The sequence below is a fragment of the Glandiceps talaboti genome, chromosome 14 (genome assembly GCF_964340395.1).
Source record: "Glandiceps talaboti chromosome 14, keGlaTala1.1, whole genome shotgun sequence".
Taxonomy (NCBI): domain Eukaryota; kingdom Metazoa; phylum Hemichordata; class Enteropneusta; family Spengelidae; genus Glandiceps; species Glandiceps talaboti.
This window is the reverse complement of record NC_135562.1, coordinates 15,616,296-15,638,987: the sequence shown is the minus strand read 5'-3', so window position 1 is coordinate 15,638,987 and position 22,692 is coordinate 15,616,296. Positions and strand designations below refer to the sequence as shown.

General features: G+C 36.8%; 1 protein-coding gene across 1 annotated transcript in view; it reads right to left on the bottom strand.

Moving 5' to 3' along the window:
• Positions 1 to 17,145: 17,145 nt before the first annotated feature.
• LOC144445954 (uncharacterized) overlaps positions 17,146 to 22,692 on the bottom strand; it is a 7,056-nt gene continuing 1,509 nt past the window's right edge. The window contains exons 3-5 of the mRNA XM_078135610.1: positions 19,907 to 19,936; positions 19,038 to 19,128; positions 17,146 to 18,011 (exon numbers count right to left, since the gene is read on the bottom strand). Coding sequence (XP_077991736.1) covers positions 17,441 to 18,011; positions 19,038 to 19,128; positions 19,907 to 19,936 — 692 coding nt within the window. The 3' untranslated portion in view covers positions 17,146 to 17,440. The remainder of the gene's footprint in view (positions 18,012 to 19,037; positions 19,129 to 19,906; positions 19,937 to 22,692) is intronic.

Here is a 22,692-nt window from a genome sequence, read left to right as displayed (position 1 = left end):
GGTGGTGGTGTGTTGCTATTTTTGTTGTTCTTTATGTTGTTGTTGTTGTTGTTGTTGTTGTTGTTGTTGTTGTTGTTATTATTGAACCCCAACTGTTATAGTGACATAAACAGTGTATAAGTAGCATCCTGAGCTGACAAATATACCAAATTTGACATTAGATAACTGTCCAATAAACACTAACTTTATGAGGGACTGTGTTATTGGTTAGAATTTTGTGATTGATTAACAAAGACATGGTGTTTATAATGACTGTGGGTGGCTGTGGATGAATTTTAAATTACATCTCATGCATCTCAGGACTTCTAGAGTAACGGCTTTGACTATACTGTGAGTGGAGGTGTAAATGGTAATGATACCGTATAAGAACTAGACAACTATATAGTCGTCGACGTCGGAGATGTCATGCATCTCATACCAGTAATGAGACACGAGTGTTAATAGATAGGTAAAAAATGTGTGGTAATGCATGCCTGACCCAGTAAATCAGATAGGTAAAGAATGTAAGGTAATTCATGCCTGACCCAGTAAATCCCTTTAACACAAAGATTCGTCGGGGTGTGTGCACTGTTTTAATCACTCTGTGATTTATGGAGTGCACAAAAAACCTTCAAGATGAGTTGAATAAATGAATAGACATCGGTCTAGCTACCTCTCGACTGCGAAATAAACCTTGCTCGATCGAGGTCACAATACTTGATTCATCCGGCCGTGTCGTATTGTTAAAATACCTAGGTTCATGACACACAACAAAAACCTGCCATATATAGGAGGGTTTGGTGTCGGCGTAAAGGTGAACTCGTGCTGTAGTTCCTGTTTTGTCAGTATTCTCTACTAACTTCTATTCACTTGTGAGTGTGAGAGCGTGGAAAGCGTCAAGCACCATATGTAATGACATAAAATGTGAACTCGTAAAAACATACAGACACCCTACTTGAGTCAGGAACCTGAGGTTGGACCTGTTTGTGTAAATAGGGGTGGAGTATACAACAGTAGTGGAATAAACCATATGTTACAAGACGTAGTTGAAGAGTTTTCGAGTTCCCAAAGCGCATCAAGACTCTTCGCCCATCTCGCCCCTACGAATTGTGTATCCTGTGCGGTTTTTGCAACCCAAATATCGATATGAATGTATACATTGTATATACTTGTATTTGTGCTGTACAATAGAGTTCAGATTTATCAAAAATTACAACCAAATTACAATTTGTAGGAATATTTTTGGCGCGAAAGTGCCGTTTCCTCCAAAGAACAAAAGCCTCAATCTGCTGCCGCGATACCTTCTCACCTTAGTGAACCGGGAAGTAATGAAAACCCGTTCAAAAACAGATTAAGATTATAAATATTAAGCATTTTATGTATATCAAAGGCTAATAGAAATATTTTGGTTGTAGGATGTACGTGGTAATTCGTTAGTTTTGCAGAATCAACTTTATGTATGAGGTATAAACTTGGGTTTGAGACATCAGGTGACGTCACGGTAGTTGTTACTTACCATTATGATAATTTGCAGGACGACCATGACTGTTGTTATCCCCCGGTGGGGAAAGTCGGTCAGCAGCTGGCTAGAAGACATTATTCTGACTTATCCAGGTAATATTCAGTTGTCCAACACTCTCCGTACAAAGCCCAACAGCTTCGTTGAGCCGAAATGGCGATTACAGGCCTAAAATTTGTGTTGATTCTCTACCTGGCAAGGTGAATATCGTTGTGTTGACACAGTAAACGCAGACATCCAGATGTCGCCACTGCCTCCGTACGCGGAAGTTAGGAAATGAAAATGTTGCATGTCTAACATGTATTATTACCTCAGGTGAAAGGTCAACTTTAGTCGTTCAACCTGCTGAAAGGTATATTGTATTTGAATGAGGGTGCGGTTCTTATACGGTTTCGTACAAAACAAAGTAAACCACCCTTTTGTTCAGTTGATCTCCGATCATTTCACTTCGTGGCCCATTCTATGCTCCTTGACCAGATCAGGTAAGGTTATTAGAATACTAGCTATAAGGTGAGAGAAGAAACATCTACACGAAATTGGGGGAGACATTTCGATGGCAGATGGTGGCATCGTGGTAGTTGTGTGAAAATCATTTGATTCTTTGTGCATGATATAGTGCAAACAAAACGTCACTGTTCCCATCTAGTTTCATGCGTATCTGGCGATTGCTCTGTACATGAAAGGTCGTATGTATTACCCTGTGTGACGGACGGAATAGAATATGCATATACACCGTACCACAGCGTGTTCACTGACACAGCGGGCGCGATATCGTTTGGTATGAATACTCCAGTAATAGTATTACAGTCCAATGTTTATACTTACACTAACCAAAACAACTCTCTCTCTCCCTCTCTCTCTCTCCCTCCCTCCCTCCCTCCCTCCTCTCTCTCTCTCTCTCTCTCTCTCTCTCTCTCTCTCTCTCTCTCTCTCTCTCTCTCTCTCTCTCTCTCTCTCTCTCTCTCTCTCTCTCTCTCTCTCTCTCTCTCTCTCTCTCTCTCTCTCTCTCTCTCTCTCTCTAATGTATTCATGCAGCAACTGCACACTTTACCCTTTAAGATAGAAAAACAGCAACAAAGTATACGCAGCAATAAATGGTACTAGAACCAATGCCAGGTATGCTAATGAAATTTGATTTAAAACATGATATATTACAACTTACTAGTATGCTAGGTATTATGTGTATATAGTGTTTCACCGCCACTCTAGATGAAATAATAGTAAAGAATTCGAACGTTTAAGTAGGAAATGAGGACAAGAAAAACTGTCATGGTAGTGTTGAGACATTGTCATGCCATTGTAGACAAAAGTGTTATTTCATCACAATCCAAAACAAAATGACCCCCCCCCCCCATTTTAAAATTTTAAAAACATGATGACCCTCCCGCCACTTCAGATTTCAAAAATAGGACGACCTACCCTACCAATACATAACCCCACCCCATCCCCCGATCTATTGATATAGAGTTTAGGTTATTTATTTGCTGAGTTTGCTTAACTGCCCATCATTCTTTACAGAATATGAATTCCTTCTCTGTTTGTTTGGTCCAGCACTCGTACAGGGTGACGTCACTAACGTGCAGAACTGCATTTCACATCCAGAGGTATATTATTTTTTTTATTATTTATTATTTATTTGCCAGAGGTCGAAAAAAAATTACATATCAAGTGAGGAAATGAAAAAATCAAGTAATCACATCGCCAATGACAAAAAAGTATATATAAAAGAATAACTTGAACTTCAGGCTGGACCACAAAAATAGTTTGTTCAAACTAGTCGAGTTCGCGGCCCAAGGAAAACATATACAGTAATATGACATAAATATGTTTGGTTTGCCCATCCTAGTTACCTTTTCGCACGTCCTTCTAGAAACCTCTGAATGTTGTGAGAAGGGGTCGGATGACAATACTCCTGTAAAGGTGCCTGACGTTAACCACCACCACTAGGGTTTTCTGTTGTCTTTATCTTTTCATATTCTGAGCCATTTTTCTAGTAACGTTTGCTCTCCAATATATGACGCCATCTACACGTTGCTCCTTGTAAATTGGCGGTTCTACTCCCGGCTCTGGTCTAGGGTATAAATTCTCGATATTCGAGCTACAATTTTTCGCCTTCAAGAGAATAATTCAAGAAATACATATTCAAGACACAACGAAACCTCTTCATAACGATTTCATTGAAATTCAAAGGGAAACAGTTTGCTTTGCAATATTGTATTGTGATGTATTTCTACCATGTTCACGGAATATACTAGTACCCAGTTTTGTCAGTGGCCGTACCCAGACATGGAAGGGACGAAATTAATGTCCCACAAGCGCATCAAACGAACATCGTTCGTTTAGGTCAAAAACCCCTCCTTCCTCCCCCTAAACAACATTCACAAGTGCAACATCAAACATTTATATATGATGTAAACTGTGATGAAAATTGTAGCAGTCACACCACTATGATCGATGTAATGTAAAAATATGATTGTAAACACATTAAAATACTACATGAAATCCAGCACCATACCTCACATTAGAAGTTATCAACTTATCAACATCTCAGTAGTAAATTTAAAAGCAGTGAAGAAGTGAAAGTTTTCCGTCGAAATTTGGCTATAAGGGCGAAAATGAAGTTCAGCAATCGCACTGACGCCAGATTCCGCCTACCTCCCACCTAAAAACGATTGAGGTTCGCTTTATTGAGTTTGTGTAGCATCTTGCGAACGTCCCTACGTTTACATGCATTAATTTAAGACTTGCGATGGACTTTTCAGTTTTTCCGTCACGTGTATGCATATTTTTGAATCCATGACTGCAGTCACCCTCTAGTCTTCATTTTATCAATACTTGTGTATTTTGTCATTTGGCCTTAATTCCGTTTCGGTTGAAGTGTTTGTATAACAATGTGTATGACCATGAAATGAACAATACATTCAATCGCTATATGATGATGATGGTGGTGGTGGTGGTGGTGGTGGTGGTGGTGGTGGTGGTGATTATGAGGATGATGATTCATTTATTCATTCATTTACTAGTAGTTTAATTCAAATAGGACTACAAATTGATGTATATTGTTATCAAAATTAAAGATAACTTACTTTGCACGAATTTTAACATAGCTAATGATGACTATACCGATACAGATGCATACTATGGGGATGATTATCACTGAAAATGAAAAATATTCAACAACATAAGGATGAATCCTGAAGAATTCTTAAATCTATCACAATTTATCACATTTAATTTATTGTGTGAACATACATACATACATACATACATACATACATACATACATACATACATACATACATGCATACATACATGCATACATACATACATACATACATACATACATACATACATGCATACGCACGCACGCACGCACGCACGCACACACACACACACACACACACATATATACATACATACATACATACATACATACATACATACATACATACATACATACATACATACATACATACATACATACATACATACATACATTGTGACGATTTCTCGAGCTTTTTCAAAATATAACTTACTTGTATATGTACTCGTGGTGTCTTGAAGACATCTGCAATCACGATAACCGGGTGGACATGGTAGGAGTTGGCACAAGTCTGGAGGTCTTATAGATATAGACGTGGTAGATTGTGTTGGTGACGAGCAATGTTGTGTAACATTTACAGCACCTGTTACCTAAAGAGAAGTGTTGTTTTGATTGTAGTTTGTATTGATATTGTAGATGCTTTTGTGTCGCAGTGTTGTTCATATGTATCATAATGTGAGTTTGTGATAGAATGAAATATCTTTCGTTGAGGGCGCTCTCTAATCCCTTTCTGCGACACCGGCGACATAGTGTAGTCTGTTAATGAGTATGACATACTTTTAATGGATGACGTGTTTGTTTGTTTGTTTATGTACTTGCTTGCTTGCTTGCTTGCTTGTTTGTTTGTTTGTTTGTTTGTTTGTTTGTTTGTTTGTTTGTTTGTTTGTTTGTTTGTTTGTTTGTTTGTTTGTTTGTTGTTAAAAACCTGGATTCCAAGCTTTACCACTGCACCATTACTGTGAACTTTCAGTGGTTATCATGGTTAATAATACTGGTATTCCAGGTATGTGGTTGTTAAAAACGAATTGCCATAATTTATGTCTCCCATCCACTTTAAATGCTCATGTCGGTCAGTTACCTAACATGCTCGCTAAGTTGAAAACAGTTTGTTTGTTCATTTGAAGTAAGCCAATTCTCTAAACAAAAATATTTATTAGTCTTTAACTAATAAACACCACGCCCATAGCAACAGCCAAATACAGTTGTGCGCCATTGGCGGTATTTTTAGTGGTTACGTTTGCTTCACAAGTGGTTACTTTTGCTTCATATCCTGTTATTTATTCAACATTACTGGTTAGTGTAAAAACTATCTAACATTGGTAAAGGGCTAGCAAGATATTTAGACATGTTTGACTCACCGTAGCAAGTGTTAGAAGAACAACCACTATCCATAGTTGCACACCCTTCATTCGTCGTGCATTCTGAGACATTGGTTACGTATTTAAAAAGTGACCTCAGGGCTCCAAACTACATGTACGTAGAAACTACGACGGTGTGTGATTTCCTACAACCTCTGCACATACCAAAATCCTGGCCAAGTTTTAACTTTTCACTCGTCGTTTGCAAATATTGGTAAACTGTGCAATTTAAGCAAATTCAATCGTCTTCTTTTCAACTGCTGGGGGAGGAAGTTAGTCTGACCAGACGACAGACCGAATATCTCACCTTGTGTCACTGAGAACAGTACCGTCACTGTCAGCCATACATGGATTAGTGTAATAATAGGTGATCGCTATATATGGTACTAAAAAGATGAAAGTCCAACCTTAGACTTTCTACTTGAAACGATTAATACCAGCAACACTTGGTGAGAGTTTTATTCAATATTTATTTACTACTCGTAACGCATAAAATAGACATTGTGTGGTTCCGATTACGCTCAATTTTAGAACAGGTGGGAAGATATTTTTTTTCATATGTGAGTATCTAATTCAGGTAGTTATGTTTTCCTTTGTTTTCCATATGGTCTCTGCATTATTGGTTTCTTCTCATCAGATGTACAGCCATTACAGATTGGAAGAACAGTTTTATTTTGTTGGTTAATTAAAAATATAAACGCACAAATAATGTATATGAATATATGTTGGTGATATTTTCATTTCATAACCATACTTTAACAGTCTGAATGACATTTAAAATTAGAAGGAAACTAAACTATTTTGTTTCATATGGGACCTGAATTAAATTTTCGCTCAGATACGCGCTCGTGGGGTCGCCATCGTACAATCAGTGACATTAAGTTGTAATTTTTCCTTATCCTGCCGTAGATGCCGTCCATTTCTTATCATTACGCTAGATTGAAGAAATCGGAAAGTCGGATTATAAGAAACATTGTATAAACTGAGTACGAGGACGGCGTGACTTTACGACTCGTGTTGCAAATATGAGGAAACTGTAGATGCGGTAAAGATCAAAAACATTAAAAAAAATTCTAACACACATTTAATGTTGATAGGGCACTTATACCTAAAATGGTGTAGGCTTGGTGTTTCACTCATGGGACAGTACGTTTTTGACACAGAGCTAGACATATTTCAACTCTTGACTAACAATAACATACACAATAAACACAGCAGGATCCTTTGTCCAATCATATTGAACACTGATAAGCATTGCTATTCTTTCACAGTGCAGTAAAACAGGCTTCTAATGAAAACATTACACATGGACTTGATGATTTTAATGGCTGCAATTGTTTATTTTCTAACTGATAATCAGCATGTCAACTTGACTACTTCTACTTGCCCACTGTAATTGGGGGGGGGGTGTTTTGTTTTGCTTTTTACATTAGATTAGAAGCTGTCTGAGGGTGTGTAATAAATGTCATGTCACAGAAACACTAAGCCTACATCATTTTAGCTGTAATGAGCCCCACCAATAACTGTAATCTTAGTATACGTATTCGTAGTGACAACAATATCAAAATGTATAGCTGTGTCCTTCAACTCAATATATCGGAATGCCCACAGCACTTTTCTGACACAACAAAAATGGGGCCTTGTATATGTATGTTCTTTACACTTTTAAATATACGACGTAAGGGGTATGATAAAAGTAAAGATCAAAGGATATTTTCTTTTCTTCTTACCTGACCACACTAAAAGCAACAAATTGTTCAATAGTTCAATTGCAGATATTATTTTCATAACACATTACTTTTAATATTTGAATTACGGTAATGAGGACACCAGGAAAATAAAACTTTGAAGTCTGTGTCACGGGAGTATTTCTTTATTCATGAAAGTAGTTTTTATTTCATGGAAGTAGTTTTTTTAATAAAGTATTTTTTCATGATGGAAGTATTTTTTGTATTTTTAGTGTTTTTTATGGGAGTAATGTTACATGGGAAATCTGAGCAGTTGCAACTATTTTGGGGGGGTACTTTTGTTTGTTTGTTTGTTTGTTTGTTTGTTTGTTTGTTTGTTTGCTTGCTTGCTTGTTTGTTTATTTGTTTTTTAGTTGACCGGGGAGAGGGAGTTGGTGGCTTCAACACACCATAAACATACTCTTTGAATATACATTCCTTTACATTGAATGACAATGCCGGTACGTTGATGACGTAAATGAATTGATGAACAAGAAATACGACTGATACTTATTTACATAGTTACAGCATTATTTTGACAAATTACAATTTACAAAAAGTAGAAAAAGGCGATTGTGAGATACAAAAGTAGCCGTTGTCCATCCTCTATCATGGTGACAGCAATACTTCTCGTTATAGGCATGTCTAAATTCTTCGTACTCGATGAGTGACTTGTTGCCATGGTTATTTTGATTGGCACGTGACTTGTCGTTAGTGGTACTGTTGGGAAACCAACATGAAAGTTGCAGATTGTTAATATTGAATGTCATTAGATAAATATAAATGATATATCTGCACTGTCATGATGAGAATCCTACGAGTCAATTCCTGCTTCTTGTGGTATTATTATGTTATCAGTACAGTGGGCCCACCATGATTAAATAGGACCGCATTCTTGTGGCCCAAGAACCAATATTGTATAATTCTCCTAGGCAACTGTTTTTACACCTAAAATTGTCGTCCCACTCGGCCATATTTCCAAGTGATACAGGAGTGACATATTCTCCGAAGGAAGTCATAGTCGACGAAAAGAGGGGTGGTGTTTTCCCCAACCTTCGTACAACGTACTGATAATGTAGTTACTTTTACTACCAGATATCCTATCAATACCAGTTGCAAATAAATTTTGAACTATCTCCACTTAGTGATCATCAATTATCCACCTTGATAGAACGAGAGGGAAATAAGTGAGTGTAATATTCTTTTCTGACAGTTTAGTGTATATTTTTAAACCTTATACATGTACATAATTTCATCACTACAGCTTTATAATTCCAGATCTACAGATTGATCAACAGCCATTGGAGCTATTTAATACAACTTACAAGTCGTGCTTGGCAGATAACAGCAATTAGGAGTACCAGAAGGACACGGTAGTAGTTGACATACATCTGGAGGTGTGCTGCTGCAGTTTGAACAGTTCAAAGAAATGGTTGACATTCTTGTCGTGAAGCAATATCGTGCAATACTGACAACATCTGTAACCTAGAGAAGACGAATAACGTTTACTTTTGAAATGTTTTTTTTGCACACCTTTGGTCAAAATATTTCTATAATTCGTCGTAATAATACTTATCATCTGATCAAATGAATAGATTACAGAGATTTGCAGCCTTCATTAATCACGCATTAATAATCAGGGCAGAGGTAAATAAATCAATCGAACTGTAGCTAGGTTGTGTTTATGTAAGCTTGTATTTTGGGCCAATTTTCTGAGATTTGTTTAATTATCCATTATTATAACCAAACCATGGTGGTTTAATAATGGCAACAGGTAATCCATATACTGCTGTATTTAAACTGATTTGTTACATGGACCCAATGGACATATATCATACATATATAAATACCTTAAGATTAAAGTAAACATTTCAATATACCCCATAATAAATCGGCAACCCTGTCTACATTCAATTTATTGGACCTTGACAAGATTACTGTGCACAGTTGACATGTGTAATGACCAACCAATCATAAAATGGGGTGTTGATTTATTATTGTAATGCAACTGCCGACATAAAAAACGAAACAACTAATAAAAGAACTCATAATCAAACAATATAGAAGTCCACCAAAAAACTAACGGCATATCATATCTCACAACTCTTTGTTTAATCATTCTTTGCGAACGCTTTCGATAACAATTAAACATAAATATTGTTTTACATGTATTTGCATGTCTGCGATATTGTGACAACATTTGAATGGTACAGTGCAGTGCAGTTCACTTACCATGACGAGTATTTGAAGAACAATCGGTAACCAATATCGTGAATGCTTCATTTCTCACTCATTTGATGACATAATTAGTTGTCCAAATGTACATTATATAACTGCAAACACGAGGCTTATTGCAGCCGTTAGCTCCGAAGACACTTCTCCCAAGCCCGATGCTATTATTGAGAGCAAAAATTAACTATGCGTCGACTGTTGCTGCAACAGGAAATGTTTCAACAGGACAGCGGACAATTTATGGCGTACGAGTTATCACGTACAGTATCGTCGCGTCACTGTGTTCCTTGTGAGGACATAGCACATCACGTGATTCGTGACTGGCAAGCTCAGGTCAAAAGTTCAAATTGTTGGATTGTTTCTGTGGAAGTGTTGTTTTATAAATGATGCCAATGACATGTCAAATTTGAGACTGTGTTGTTTAATCGTTACACTATTAAAATATTTACATTTTAAAACTGAGCATATTCGCAACCGTCAACGAGTGAAAAACAAACTGTTACTTTAGTTGCAGGGTTTAGTCAGTTAATATCCTGAGAATCTAAAGATGGGCATATATTTGAAAATTAGTAAGCAGGTAAAAAAGGAATTTCTTTCTTTTTATTTTTAACAAATCTTATTCAAATTTTGTTAAAAGAATAAAGCATACAAACCACAAGACACACAAAAAAGGAAAGGGTGGAAAAGGCGAAGGGGTGGCTCTGGAAAGGAAATTCCACATGTACATAGCTCTCAACTACAATTTAACTTGTTCCATGCATGACCACTTTTGGGGATGCACTTCTATCTTATTAATATTTTTACTGGCTATTTGTTTTATCGACATCACAGCAAAGCAAAACGTTTACTACTCGGAAGAATCCCATAACTCTTGGAATTGTAAAAAAAAAATTGCTTTCCAAGGAGCAGTAAAAAATTAGCTCATCTTGAAAATTCTGTACAACCGTGAATTACTTGTTGACGATAAAAAATCTCAGGACCGATTACATTCCTAAATATATTTCGGAAAGAAGTCCAAAATAGAAGGCAAAATTCACAAAGGTAAAAACATGAAAAGGGATGATCTCTTGTTTCTAATTTCCTTAAGCAAAATGTACACCTAAGGTTACCAACGATAGGAGAAGTTCTGAACAGATCATAATTAGTATACAAAATGTGATGTAGTAACTAAAATTGAAATTCCCTTAACTTCAAAGGAAGATGTTGAAAATTGCGAAAAATCCATGTCAAATTGACATTTTGCTTCACTAAAAATTTCCTTTACCACCTTGCAGCTGATATTAATAACCTCTACGCATTCTTCATTTATAAAGATTTTGGGTACACAGTTGTACGAAAAAGCCTGAGCAACAATGGAACCGACCTTGGAGGATTAACTTTCAATTCTGAGGGAAGAGCTCTAAAAATCCTAGTTAAATAAAATATTTGGAGGCCTGACAAATGCCAGTTTGTAGAGAGGGTGGTGTTCCTTACTGACATATTATTTTCAAAAAGATCACTGATTGCAATAAGTAATTTTCTATGAATTTGGGTTTGTGGCCAGTTTTTTAAATCTATATCTTGCAATTCAGCCCATGCATGCAAGGCCTCATGATAAAAATTTGAAAGGCAGATTTTTTATTTATCTATAGAATAGTTACAACTGAATAAAAAGTTACCTCCAGCGACTTTCGACCTATTAAGAAAACGATCTTTCCAGACGTGAACAACAGAGGGGTCAAAATATCTTTTTAACCACATAATACGAAAAACCTTGAATATGGTAACTTGAACTGGTGCTTGGAGTCCTCCATTATTAACATCTGAGATCATTACATTTCTAGCAATACGATCAAGACCATTCCCGCTCTATTGAGTTTGATTTACTGTCCATCTCTCTTACAGTGTATTGCTTCTCTGTTTGTTAGGTCCAGCACTCGTACAGGGTGACGTGCAGGGCTGCATTTCACATCCAGAGGTTTGGTTTGCCCATCCGAGTTGCCTTTTTTCACATACTTTTGGAAACCTCTTAATGTTGTGAGAAGGGGTCGGATGTCAACAATACTCCTGTAAAAGTGCCTGACGTTAACCACCACCACCACCGCCGCCGCCGCTGCCACCAGGGATTTCTGTTGCCTTTAATTTATCGTTTCATATTCTGAACCATTTTCGTAGCTTTCATTTGTATGTAAGCTTATAACATAATTACGTAACTCCTCGTAAATTGGCGGTTCTACAACCTCCGGTGTTTGGTAAAAATTATCATCATTCGATCTACCCATCTTTGAAAGTCTTCGCCTTCAAGATAATAATTTTGAAAAAATACATATTTTATAACAATTCATCGTATTGTGGTGTCTTTCTACCAGTTCACGGAATACTAGTACCCAGCCGTACCCAGGCATGTAAGGGACGGTCGTTCAATGTCGCACAAGCGCATAACACGAACATCGTTCGTTTAGGTCAAAACCCATCCCCTCCCCTAAACGAGCATTCACAAGTGTGACATCAAACGTTTATATATGATGTAAACTATGATGAAAACTGTAGCGGTCACACTAATACGATCAAGGTAAAATAACAACATAATTTTAAACACATCAAAATACTACCAGAATCCCAGCACGATACCTCACATTAGAAGTTATAAACAATCTACATCTCAGTAGTAAATGTTAAAACATTGAAGGAGTGAAAGTTGTCCATAAAAGTTTGGTTAGAAGGTCGAAAATGAAGTTCAGCAATTGCATTAATGCTAGACCCCCACCACCACCATCACCACCACCACCACCACCAATACCTCTAAACGAACGAACTTGGCTAATTGAGCTTGTGTGACATTTTTCGATCGTCTCTAGGTTTACATGACAGCAAAAGACTGTCGAGGAACTTTTCAGTCTTTCTGCCACGCAACATTCGAATCCATGACTGCAGTCACCCTCTAGTGTTCATTTTATCAATACTTTCGTACGGTATTTTGTGCTTTGGGTTTAATTCCATGTCGGTTGAAGTGTTTCTATAGCAACACGTATATGACCATAAAATGAACAATACATTCAATCTCCATTGGGACTATATTTAAAGGAATGTCAATTTCATTCACCAAGTACTATACTATACAACGTTATTAAAATTCAATATAACACTTACTTTGCACGAACTGTAACATAACTGATGATGATTATAGCGACACAGATGCATACCAGTACTACGATAATTATCGCTGAAAACAAAAAATGTTCAACAATAGAATTATGAAAGCATTTACACTTAATTTTGTGTAAACATACATACATACATACATACATACATACATACATACATACATACATACATACATACATACATGCATAGTGCAAATAGTCACATATAATTCTCTAATTGTGATTCTGTGGATATTGGGAATAATTCATTTCGATATTCGTTGCATAGACAAGTAAATTTGCTGATAATATTTAAATGCTCTATTGTCGCAGTGTTTCTGATAGAATGAAGGTCTTTCGTTGAGGGCGCTCTCTAATCCCTTTCTGTGGCGCCGGCAACATAGTGTAGTCTATGTTTATGAGCATGACATATGTTAATGGCTAAAATGTTTGTTTGTTTTTTTTTGCTTGCTTGCTTGCTTGCTTGCTTATTTCTTTGCTTGTTTTAACCTTTAAAACTTTGTCTCATTTCTGTACAGGTTAACAGGGTAACATTGTGGAATTAGTCAATGTATGTTTTCAATATTTCCCACCAGTTTCCTATGACCCCTTTTATCTATTAAATGACATAAGAACATCTGTATGCACTTTATATTTGCATAATTGTACGTCATAGAAATCTACCAATCACCTATATATCATCGTGTTATTAAGGTACAATAAACTTGTCACTGTTTTTGTGTGATGTCATTCTACTAACTGCACTTGTTGTTGTTGTTGTTGTTGTTGTTGTTGTTGTTGTTGTTGTTGTTTTGTCGTTGTTTTTGTTGTTGTTTGTTGTTTGTTGTTGTTGTTGTTGTTGTTGTTGTTGTTGTTGTTGTTGTTGTTGGTTGACTGGTTGTCACGACACCCGTACTTGGCATTTGACTTGTACTCGTCTGTTCCTCTGTCATGTTAATGGGTTCATCAAGGTCGTAGTTGGTACTGGAGGAAAGAAATGTGTGTTATGTTGTTTTATATCAGCAGATAACTGCAGGTGTGAATGTCGGCTGTTTTTCACGAGGGACAAAGTAACAATCACATGGGTAACAGACAACAGAATTTGTGACTAGCTATTGGCCAGTGCGTCATTTCCGCCTAACGTACATGTCTAACCCCAATCATGGCGAAGTGACATATATCATTCACACACACACACACACACACACACACACACATACACGGCAAACATGGGATGAAAAGATGGCGTCGTCAAATATCACTCACTTGTGGTGTTTAGTAGGCTGCTACAATTCAGTTCACTGGGTGGGTATGGTAGTAATTGGTACAAGTCTGGAGGGCTGGTACAGTTTGTACATGATAAAGACATGGGAGATATCGTTGTTGAAAAGCAGTACTGCTTACCAAATGCACCCGCATTTGAAACCTGAGGATAAGAAAGTTTAGTTATCCTGAACCTAAATTTATTTCATTTTCAAGCCTTTTCAAAGCATGCACACCCGTATTCGTAGTTTAGTTCCTATACAATATCGTTACCATTTACACATCCACTCACAATTTAATTATGAACCACGTGCACGCTGGCATCCAGACTACCGCAGTCGTGACAACGCCCATTCTATGCTCCATCAGCAATTAGTCAATCTTATTGTTGCGATCTCGTTTTCTGTCATTTTGATCACACTTTTAAGCTAGTAAAGAGAAGCAATGAGTCGTTCAATAGTTGTATTATGAATTACACTTTATACCTATGACCTGAAACAGTCCGGGATTTTTTTAATTATTCATAGTTATAACCAAACCATAGTTGTGAAATCATGGCAACGGTATTCCATATACAGCTGTATTTCCACTGATTTGTTCCATGGACTCAATGGACATATATCATACATATATAAATACCTTAAGATTAAAATAAAGATTTCAAAACAATCCATGAGAAATCAGTAACCGTGTCTACGTTGTTGGACTTCGATAAGATTACTGTGTATAATGAACAACGTATCATAAAATGGGCTGTTGATTTGTTGTCATCGACATATCATTATTGTAATACAACTGCCGACATCAGACCATTAACAAACAGAACCTGTTACGAACAGGGAAAGTAAACAAATAATTGTATTGATAAAACTTGGCACATCATGTTGGAAATACAGTGACTTGTATTACATTCCATCATTTGATAAGAACCGTTTTATGGCCACTTTACATAATAGTTCACATTCACAAACACATTTCCAGTTTCTGTGGCATTTCGTGTGCACATATACATAAAGAGGCCATAAAACTGTTCTTATCAAACCATGGCGTGTAGTACAAGTCTCAGGTATTCGAACCTGCTGTGCCAGGTGTTATTAATCCAATTCATTTGTTTGCTTTCACTGTTTGTAACAAGTTCTCTTCGTCCATGGTCTGACGTCGGTAGTCGTACATCTTTCTGTTTCCTAAAGCAACTAAATGTACCAAATTGGGTCATTCAACACACTGCCCATACAACAATACATAAAGTTTACAATAGAACATTGCATGTATGGTTCGAGGTGTCAGCCTTTAAAAAGGGGTGTCATCCACAGATTTCGATGTCTCAGTTTCGTGTTTGTTAAACACGAATGCCACAAAACTATTACGTCCGTTCACTTCTGAGTGATTCGAGTCACTGGACCGGTGAATCTGGCGTGAACTTGCACAATGGACAGTGTCACAATATCTTATATATAATAACATCAATGGAAAAACCATACACGTACAATTGTCTTCCCTTAACTACAAAAACGAAACAACCTATAAAATAACTTAATTCTAGTCATAATCAAACAATATATAAGTCTACCAAAAAACTAAGGACACATCAAAACCCACAACTCTTTATTTATCATTAAAACTTTATTAATTAATAGCTGCTTTCCTTGTGAAAGCTTTCAATAACAATTAAGTATAAATAAGTATAAATTTTAGATATTGTTTTACATATATTTGCATGTCTGTGATATTGTGACAACATTTTATACAGTGCTGTGGGCGGTTCACTTACCATGACGAGTATTTGAAGAACAACAGGTAACCAATATCGTGAATGCTTCATTCCTCGCTCATTTGGTGACATGATTAGTTGTCATACATGTGTATAATATCACTGCAAACACGAGGCTTATTGCAGCCGTTAGCTCCGAAGACACTTCTTCCAAGCCCGATGCTATTTTTGAGAGCAAAAATAACTGTTGCTACAACAGGAAATGTTTTAACGGGACAATGGACGACTTAGGTCGTCAGAGTTCACCACCGTCATTGTATACCTTGAGGTGTATTCCTTGTTCAACACATCACGTGATTCATGGCTGGCAAGCTCAGGTTAAAAGTTCATGTTGTTGTTTTTTTCTGTGGATGTGGTGTTATATAAATGATTCCAATTAAGTGTCAAATTTTAGATTGATTTATTTAATCGTTACCTTCTTTAACATATTTACATTAAAAACTAAATATATTCACAATCGTCAACGAGTGAAAAAAACAAACTCGGTCCGTTACTTTAGTTTCAGCGCTTAGAAAATTAATATCCTGAGTAATCTAATGATGGGCAGATGTGAAAATTAGTAGGGCTCTCTCTCTCTCTCACTCTCTCTACATACGCCTATATCACTTGGTTACATCCTGGTGTTTGACAATCAACACAATATAGTCGCCATGTTGAAATGCAAAATACTAATCGCTAACACTAACAACATTTTCTTAATTTAAAAATTGTAAATAATCAGCTGCAATAGTACATGTATGTATTTGTTAGAATTGTTATTTTATTTTCTATCTCTACGGTCTGTTTACCGTGAATGTCTTTATTTAAAAGGTAAATGTCTGATTTCAAGTTCGATATTGACTTTACTGTCCCTATTTTAGTTAAAAGGAAATATTTCAAATATAAGACTAGTACTTGGCTAAATAATATGTAATGATGCTAAACTATTGCATATAAAACGTTGCGACCCGTTTACCTTTTTCTTTACAAATTGAAAAAATACTTATTTCTGCCTCTGTCTCTGTCTGTCTGTGTGTCTGTCTGTCTGTCTCTCTCTCTCTCTCTCTCTCTCTCTCTCTATCTCTCTCTCTCGCTCATTTACCCACCCATTATTGTCTTTGTCTTGTCTTCCTTCCTACCTATAATGATAAGCCATCCGTCTGTCTAATTATCTGCATATCTGTAAGACATTGACAGACAAACAGACTAAACCAACACTCAATCATTCAAAATTTCATAAAGATATTTCTGATAATAAATACTGTATATGTGTACCACTGCTGTATCTGTGATGTATCACTGATAGGTAAATATAAGAAATGTGATTGGCTGTTTAACAAATCATACTACGATGTAGGCCTGTCAAGAGTTTGCCAACCCAAGGTCTTTATAACTGTTCGTCGTTTTCACCAAAATCAAAATCAAACTCTGCGAGTACAGCGTCAAGGGCTGCAATAGCTGATAGCGGAGTGCCTGCCGTGGCGTTATTGTCGGTAGGCATGTCTAATTTTAATTTAGTACCATTTTCGGTCAAATCTGTTTCACTGCCCTTGTGTTCCTGTTGTGCGTCAGCAGTGACAATGTGTCCTTCATGTTTTGAAAGTACGCCATCAACGTCTGCATCCACATTGCCAATTGTTTCTTTTGTTTTTGTATCAATGTGGTTGTAATGGTTTTGAACGGTTCCGTCATTTTCTGTTGTGAATCTGTAACCATTGGGACTATTCTCCACTGAGTTTCGATCAGGCTCAAATGCACTGACTTTAGTCTCATTTTGCACTTTAAATGTTGACATTGCCGTTCCTCCAGGCGTAAGATCGCCGTCAGTTGGCGCAGCTTGAATATAAGACAAACGCGATTGTTGAACACTGAGAGCGTCCATGTCTTCGCTCTTGAACACATCTTCGTATGTCCCAGTTCTCTTCAACTCGCGAGTCTTTTGTTGTGAAAGTTTTTTCCTGAAATTTCGAATGAAAAATTCGTAAGCACAAATGAAATTTATAAAATTGTCGATCCAGAGAGAGAGAGAGAGAGAGAGAGAGAGAGAGAGAGAGAGAGAGAGAGAGAGAGAGAGAGAGAGAGAGAGAGAGAGAGAGAGAGAGAGAGAGAGAGAGAGAGAGAGAGAGAGAGAGAGAGAGAGAGAGAGAGAGAGAGAGAGAGAGAGAGAGAGAGAGAGAGAGAGAGAGAGAGAGAGAGAGAGAGAGAGATCAAATCAAAATGACACGGATGACGCCGGCAACTGGTTAGCATGCAAAATGTCTAATTATTGGTATTTTAACAATTTCCTGTGACCATATTGCGGTTAACTGATCGAAAAATGATTCTCCAGTTGCACCATTACATTTTAAACATGGTGACACATTCAAAACCAAGCTTTCGCTCAAGATTTACACTTGCCACTACACTATCTACAGGTGATATTGACCACTAACCAACAGATACAATGTCTATGTACTAAAATTTTGACCAAAACACCCAACATACTTGTGATAAGCTAAGAGCTTTCGACTGAAAACAGTCAGTCTTGTTCATTCGTGATAAATGGCGCTGTTTATTACCAATTGCCACTCATAAGGATACAATATCTTTCTTATAAAAAATATCCCATTTGCAGCTACAGTGTAGGGTTAACAGGCATGAAAGTTCCAACATTCCACTTCCAACCATCAACTTTCAACCATCCACTTCCAACCATCCTACTTCTAACCATCCTACTTCCAACCGTCAACTTTCAACCATCCACTTCCAACCATCCTACTTCCAACCATCCTACTTCTAACCATCCTACTTCCAACCATCCACTTCCAACCATCAACTTCCAACCATCCTACTTCCAACCATCCTACTTCTAACCATCCTACTTCCAACCATCCACTTCCAACATTCCACTTCCAACCATCCTACTTCCAACATTCCACTTCCAACCATCCTGCTTCCAATCATCCTACTTCCAACCATCCACTTCCAACCATCCACTGTCTTACCTTGTTCTGTACCAACGGTATAAAACGACTGCAAGACATATCAAAGTCACAACCAATAAACTACCAACGACAGCAGCGACAATGATAAGTTCTGAAAGTCAACAAACATTGAGTTAATACCGTTCTCATAAAATGAATTGAATTGAATTGAATTGAATTGACATTTATCCCACCAGAGAAGAAAAATATATTCACAAACTTTTTGAAAGCAACAGAAAGAACATTCCTGGTGATGAGGGCCATGCCAATATCTTTTTATACTTGTGTTGAACTGTGAATTAATGTATCAATATATACAATAGAAACCACTTGATTTGAAACAAAAAGTCTTCTCAGATACCAAAAACAGTGCTACATTTTATCGTCTGACTCGACAAAATTCTTTACTAACATTGCTACATTTTATCGTCTATCTCAACAACAATCTTGCTAACATTGCTACATTTTATCGTCTGACTCGACACAATTCTTTACTAACATTGCTACATTTTATCGTCTGACTCGACAACAACCTTGCTAACATTGCTACATTTTATCGTCTGACTCGAAAAGTTTACTAAACACTGCTCCTTTTCATTGTCTAGCGTGACAGACATATCTTTACCAACATTGCAACATTTTCTTTACATCACTTACATGTATAATGATCCTAGCAGATCATTGCCAAATCATATACAATGTAACAATGTAGACTTTTTTCAGATATGTCAACCTGTCAATCAACTTCAATACAATGTACCTCGATGACAACTTTATCATCTTGTTAATATTCAAAATATATACGTGTTGTATTGTGATGTTATCATACTATTCCTGGCGTAATCTTGAGATATGTAAATTATATAATCATATGTAACCAGGTCACTCACCTTGACAGGAGTCGTCAGCGTCACTCGGAGCTGTGAACGAAATATACAAAAAAAATGAATATAAGAAATAGTTGCAGTCTCGTGCTTTCTCGTTACACGCGATAAGTCTCGTGCTTACTCGTCACACGCTTACATTCACGCAAATTGGTGTTTTCTTCTAGTCAGTGCTCTCTTCGGGGAGAGATGCATTGTTGTCGCAAAGAGGTGTTGTGGGGACGATGATTTATCATGATGATGATACTTGCGGCATAAGAGTTATTGCCGCAAAAGAGGCTTGTCAGTTTTACAACATCATAATTTTTGTATTCCTGTTTTTTCCTTCGTTACTAGGATACCGATAAGACCAGTCACTTGAGGGCTATGAATATACGTGCATGTTTACCATTGAATATTGTAAATGTTAAATGTTGGTCACATGACTAGAGCTGTTAACCCAATAGTGAAGTCCTAGCATACAAGTGGCCTACAAACTTGTCTTTCTGACTAGATTTACTGGCCCGACAGTTCTGGCAAATGGCATGTTCAAGTCAGACAGCCAAATCTCTGAGCTAGTCAACAAGTTGAATTTGAAATTCGTGTATATATAGTGACCTCTAAACAAAGTGGACCTTTTGTTACGACAACATTTTAGAGGCAGAAGCTTCAAGTAGAAGATGACATTTTTGTCTATCAAAGATGACAATGTCGTCACCGTGGTGGTGGTACGGTGGTGGTGGTGGTGGTGGTGGTGGTGGTGGTGGTGGTGGTGGTGGTGGTGGTGGTGGTGGCGGTGGTGGTGGTGGTGGTGGTGGTGGTGGGAGGGGCGGGGGAGAGGGGGGTTGGGTGGTGTGTGTGCGGGGGGTGGTGATGGCAATATTAGCAATTATATTATTCTTTTCCTGTCAATAATTTCCTACCTGTAAAGATTCAATAACTAATACATCAAATCAATACGTGGAAGAATATACAGTATGACACGTAATGAGGTTCCTCTTTCTGAATACACACAACAACTTAAATATGTGCCATTGTATGAATTAAATGTAGTGGTCTTAAAAAAACAAAACGTGTTTTCTAATTTTACATTATGATCGAGAAAAAAAATAAAACATATGTGGGTTTTTTTAAAGGAGAAGAAGACGTCATTCATTTCATTTCTTTCTGGTCACGACACAAGAAATGTTCAATAAAAATTAGTCATAAGCAGTCAATGTATATAAAAGGATATTACAAGTCGGTACTCAGAGTTTCACACTTATGTGTGTGTATATATATATTCGTTTGTTTGTTTGTTTGTTTTCTCTCTGAATTTTGTCTTTTTGTTTTTCATTTTGTATACGTCTTCTTTACTATATATTTAACTACTTAATATTTTTGATGTGTGAAATCTATGTCTGAGATGGCAAGATTTTAATATATATATAATATATATATATATATATATATATATATATATATATATATATATATATATATATATATATATATATATTAATATATATATACATACATGCATACATACATACATACATACATTAACACTGGGTGGTCTCAACCAAAAAGATTCTAAAAATTCACATACTAATAAAAAATTAACGGAGCATTAATTTGTCAGTGTATGATGTACACTCCACCCACTGACAGACTAATAAGAACTCTGACTCTGGCTAATTATCTATTTAGGTTTTCTATATATAGACACATAGAACTCTCTAATTGATTTTTAATATGAAACTGAAATAGCCATGAAAACTCGTCAAGTTCCTGACCTTGTCCATTTCAAGTGATTGAAACTGACCATAAGGAGGTATGATTTGATGTTAAAGAAATTTATTGTATTTTGATGATAAAATGATGAAAATATCAAACTTAGTGATTATATATATCGTTGTACGAATTATAGTCTTATGCCATCATATCTTAGGAATCAGTCTGCTAAAATATTAATGTTATATTAAATATTAATATTAAAAGTTGATATCATAATAACTCTGGTATGTCAAATATTCTGCGTTGTGTTTTGACATGCGCGTGACCATGCGCAAAGACCCTAGATCTGTATGATGTGTTTAACTCATGACACATAAATGATAACTTATAAATATGGAAACTTGGTGTGTTTGTTTAGTAGATTATATGTTTGGTGTAGATAAACTCTGTCCTAGCAACCACTTTGTGGTTTGGGTGTACATGTGGTGCTGATCCAAGGCTGGAATCCATGCTCTACTGTTAATAGCAGTTAGCCCGTCCACATGTGCGGTGATGCCAATCAGTTACTCAATCATTGCTGATGTGAGGTGTCATCGAGTGGGCCCTTGGTGCTAGGTTGTAACGGTCCGGAAAGAGACAGCACACGCAACAGGATACGTCGGTGTGCATAATTACGCCTCACCCAATGATTTATCAGTGTCGGTCTACCATTCTCATAAAAAAAATATATGTTTGCATTCAAAAGTAAAACTACCCACCCACACTACCTTAATATTGAATTGCAAATGTGAGATAAAGCATACTAACAATATTTACATGCACCACCACGCCTGGCATTAAGAATGAATATTGACGCTTTACTGTAGGCCAATGAAGTGTTTTTGACAGGACAGGAAAATGCAATTTTGAGAGTTCGACATTACCAGACTTATTAGCTGATTTTATCTTTTGCGCATGACAAAGGGGATGGAGTCACAGAAAGGGAGAAAGTAGAAACTAATTAAAAAGAACAGACGAGTAAAATGATTGTGATGATGATGATGTTCAAAGTTCTATTACGCAGTCGCATGGGAATAGCCTGGAATCCAAGCTACGGT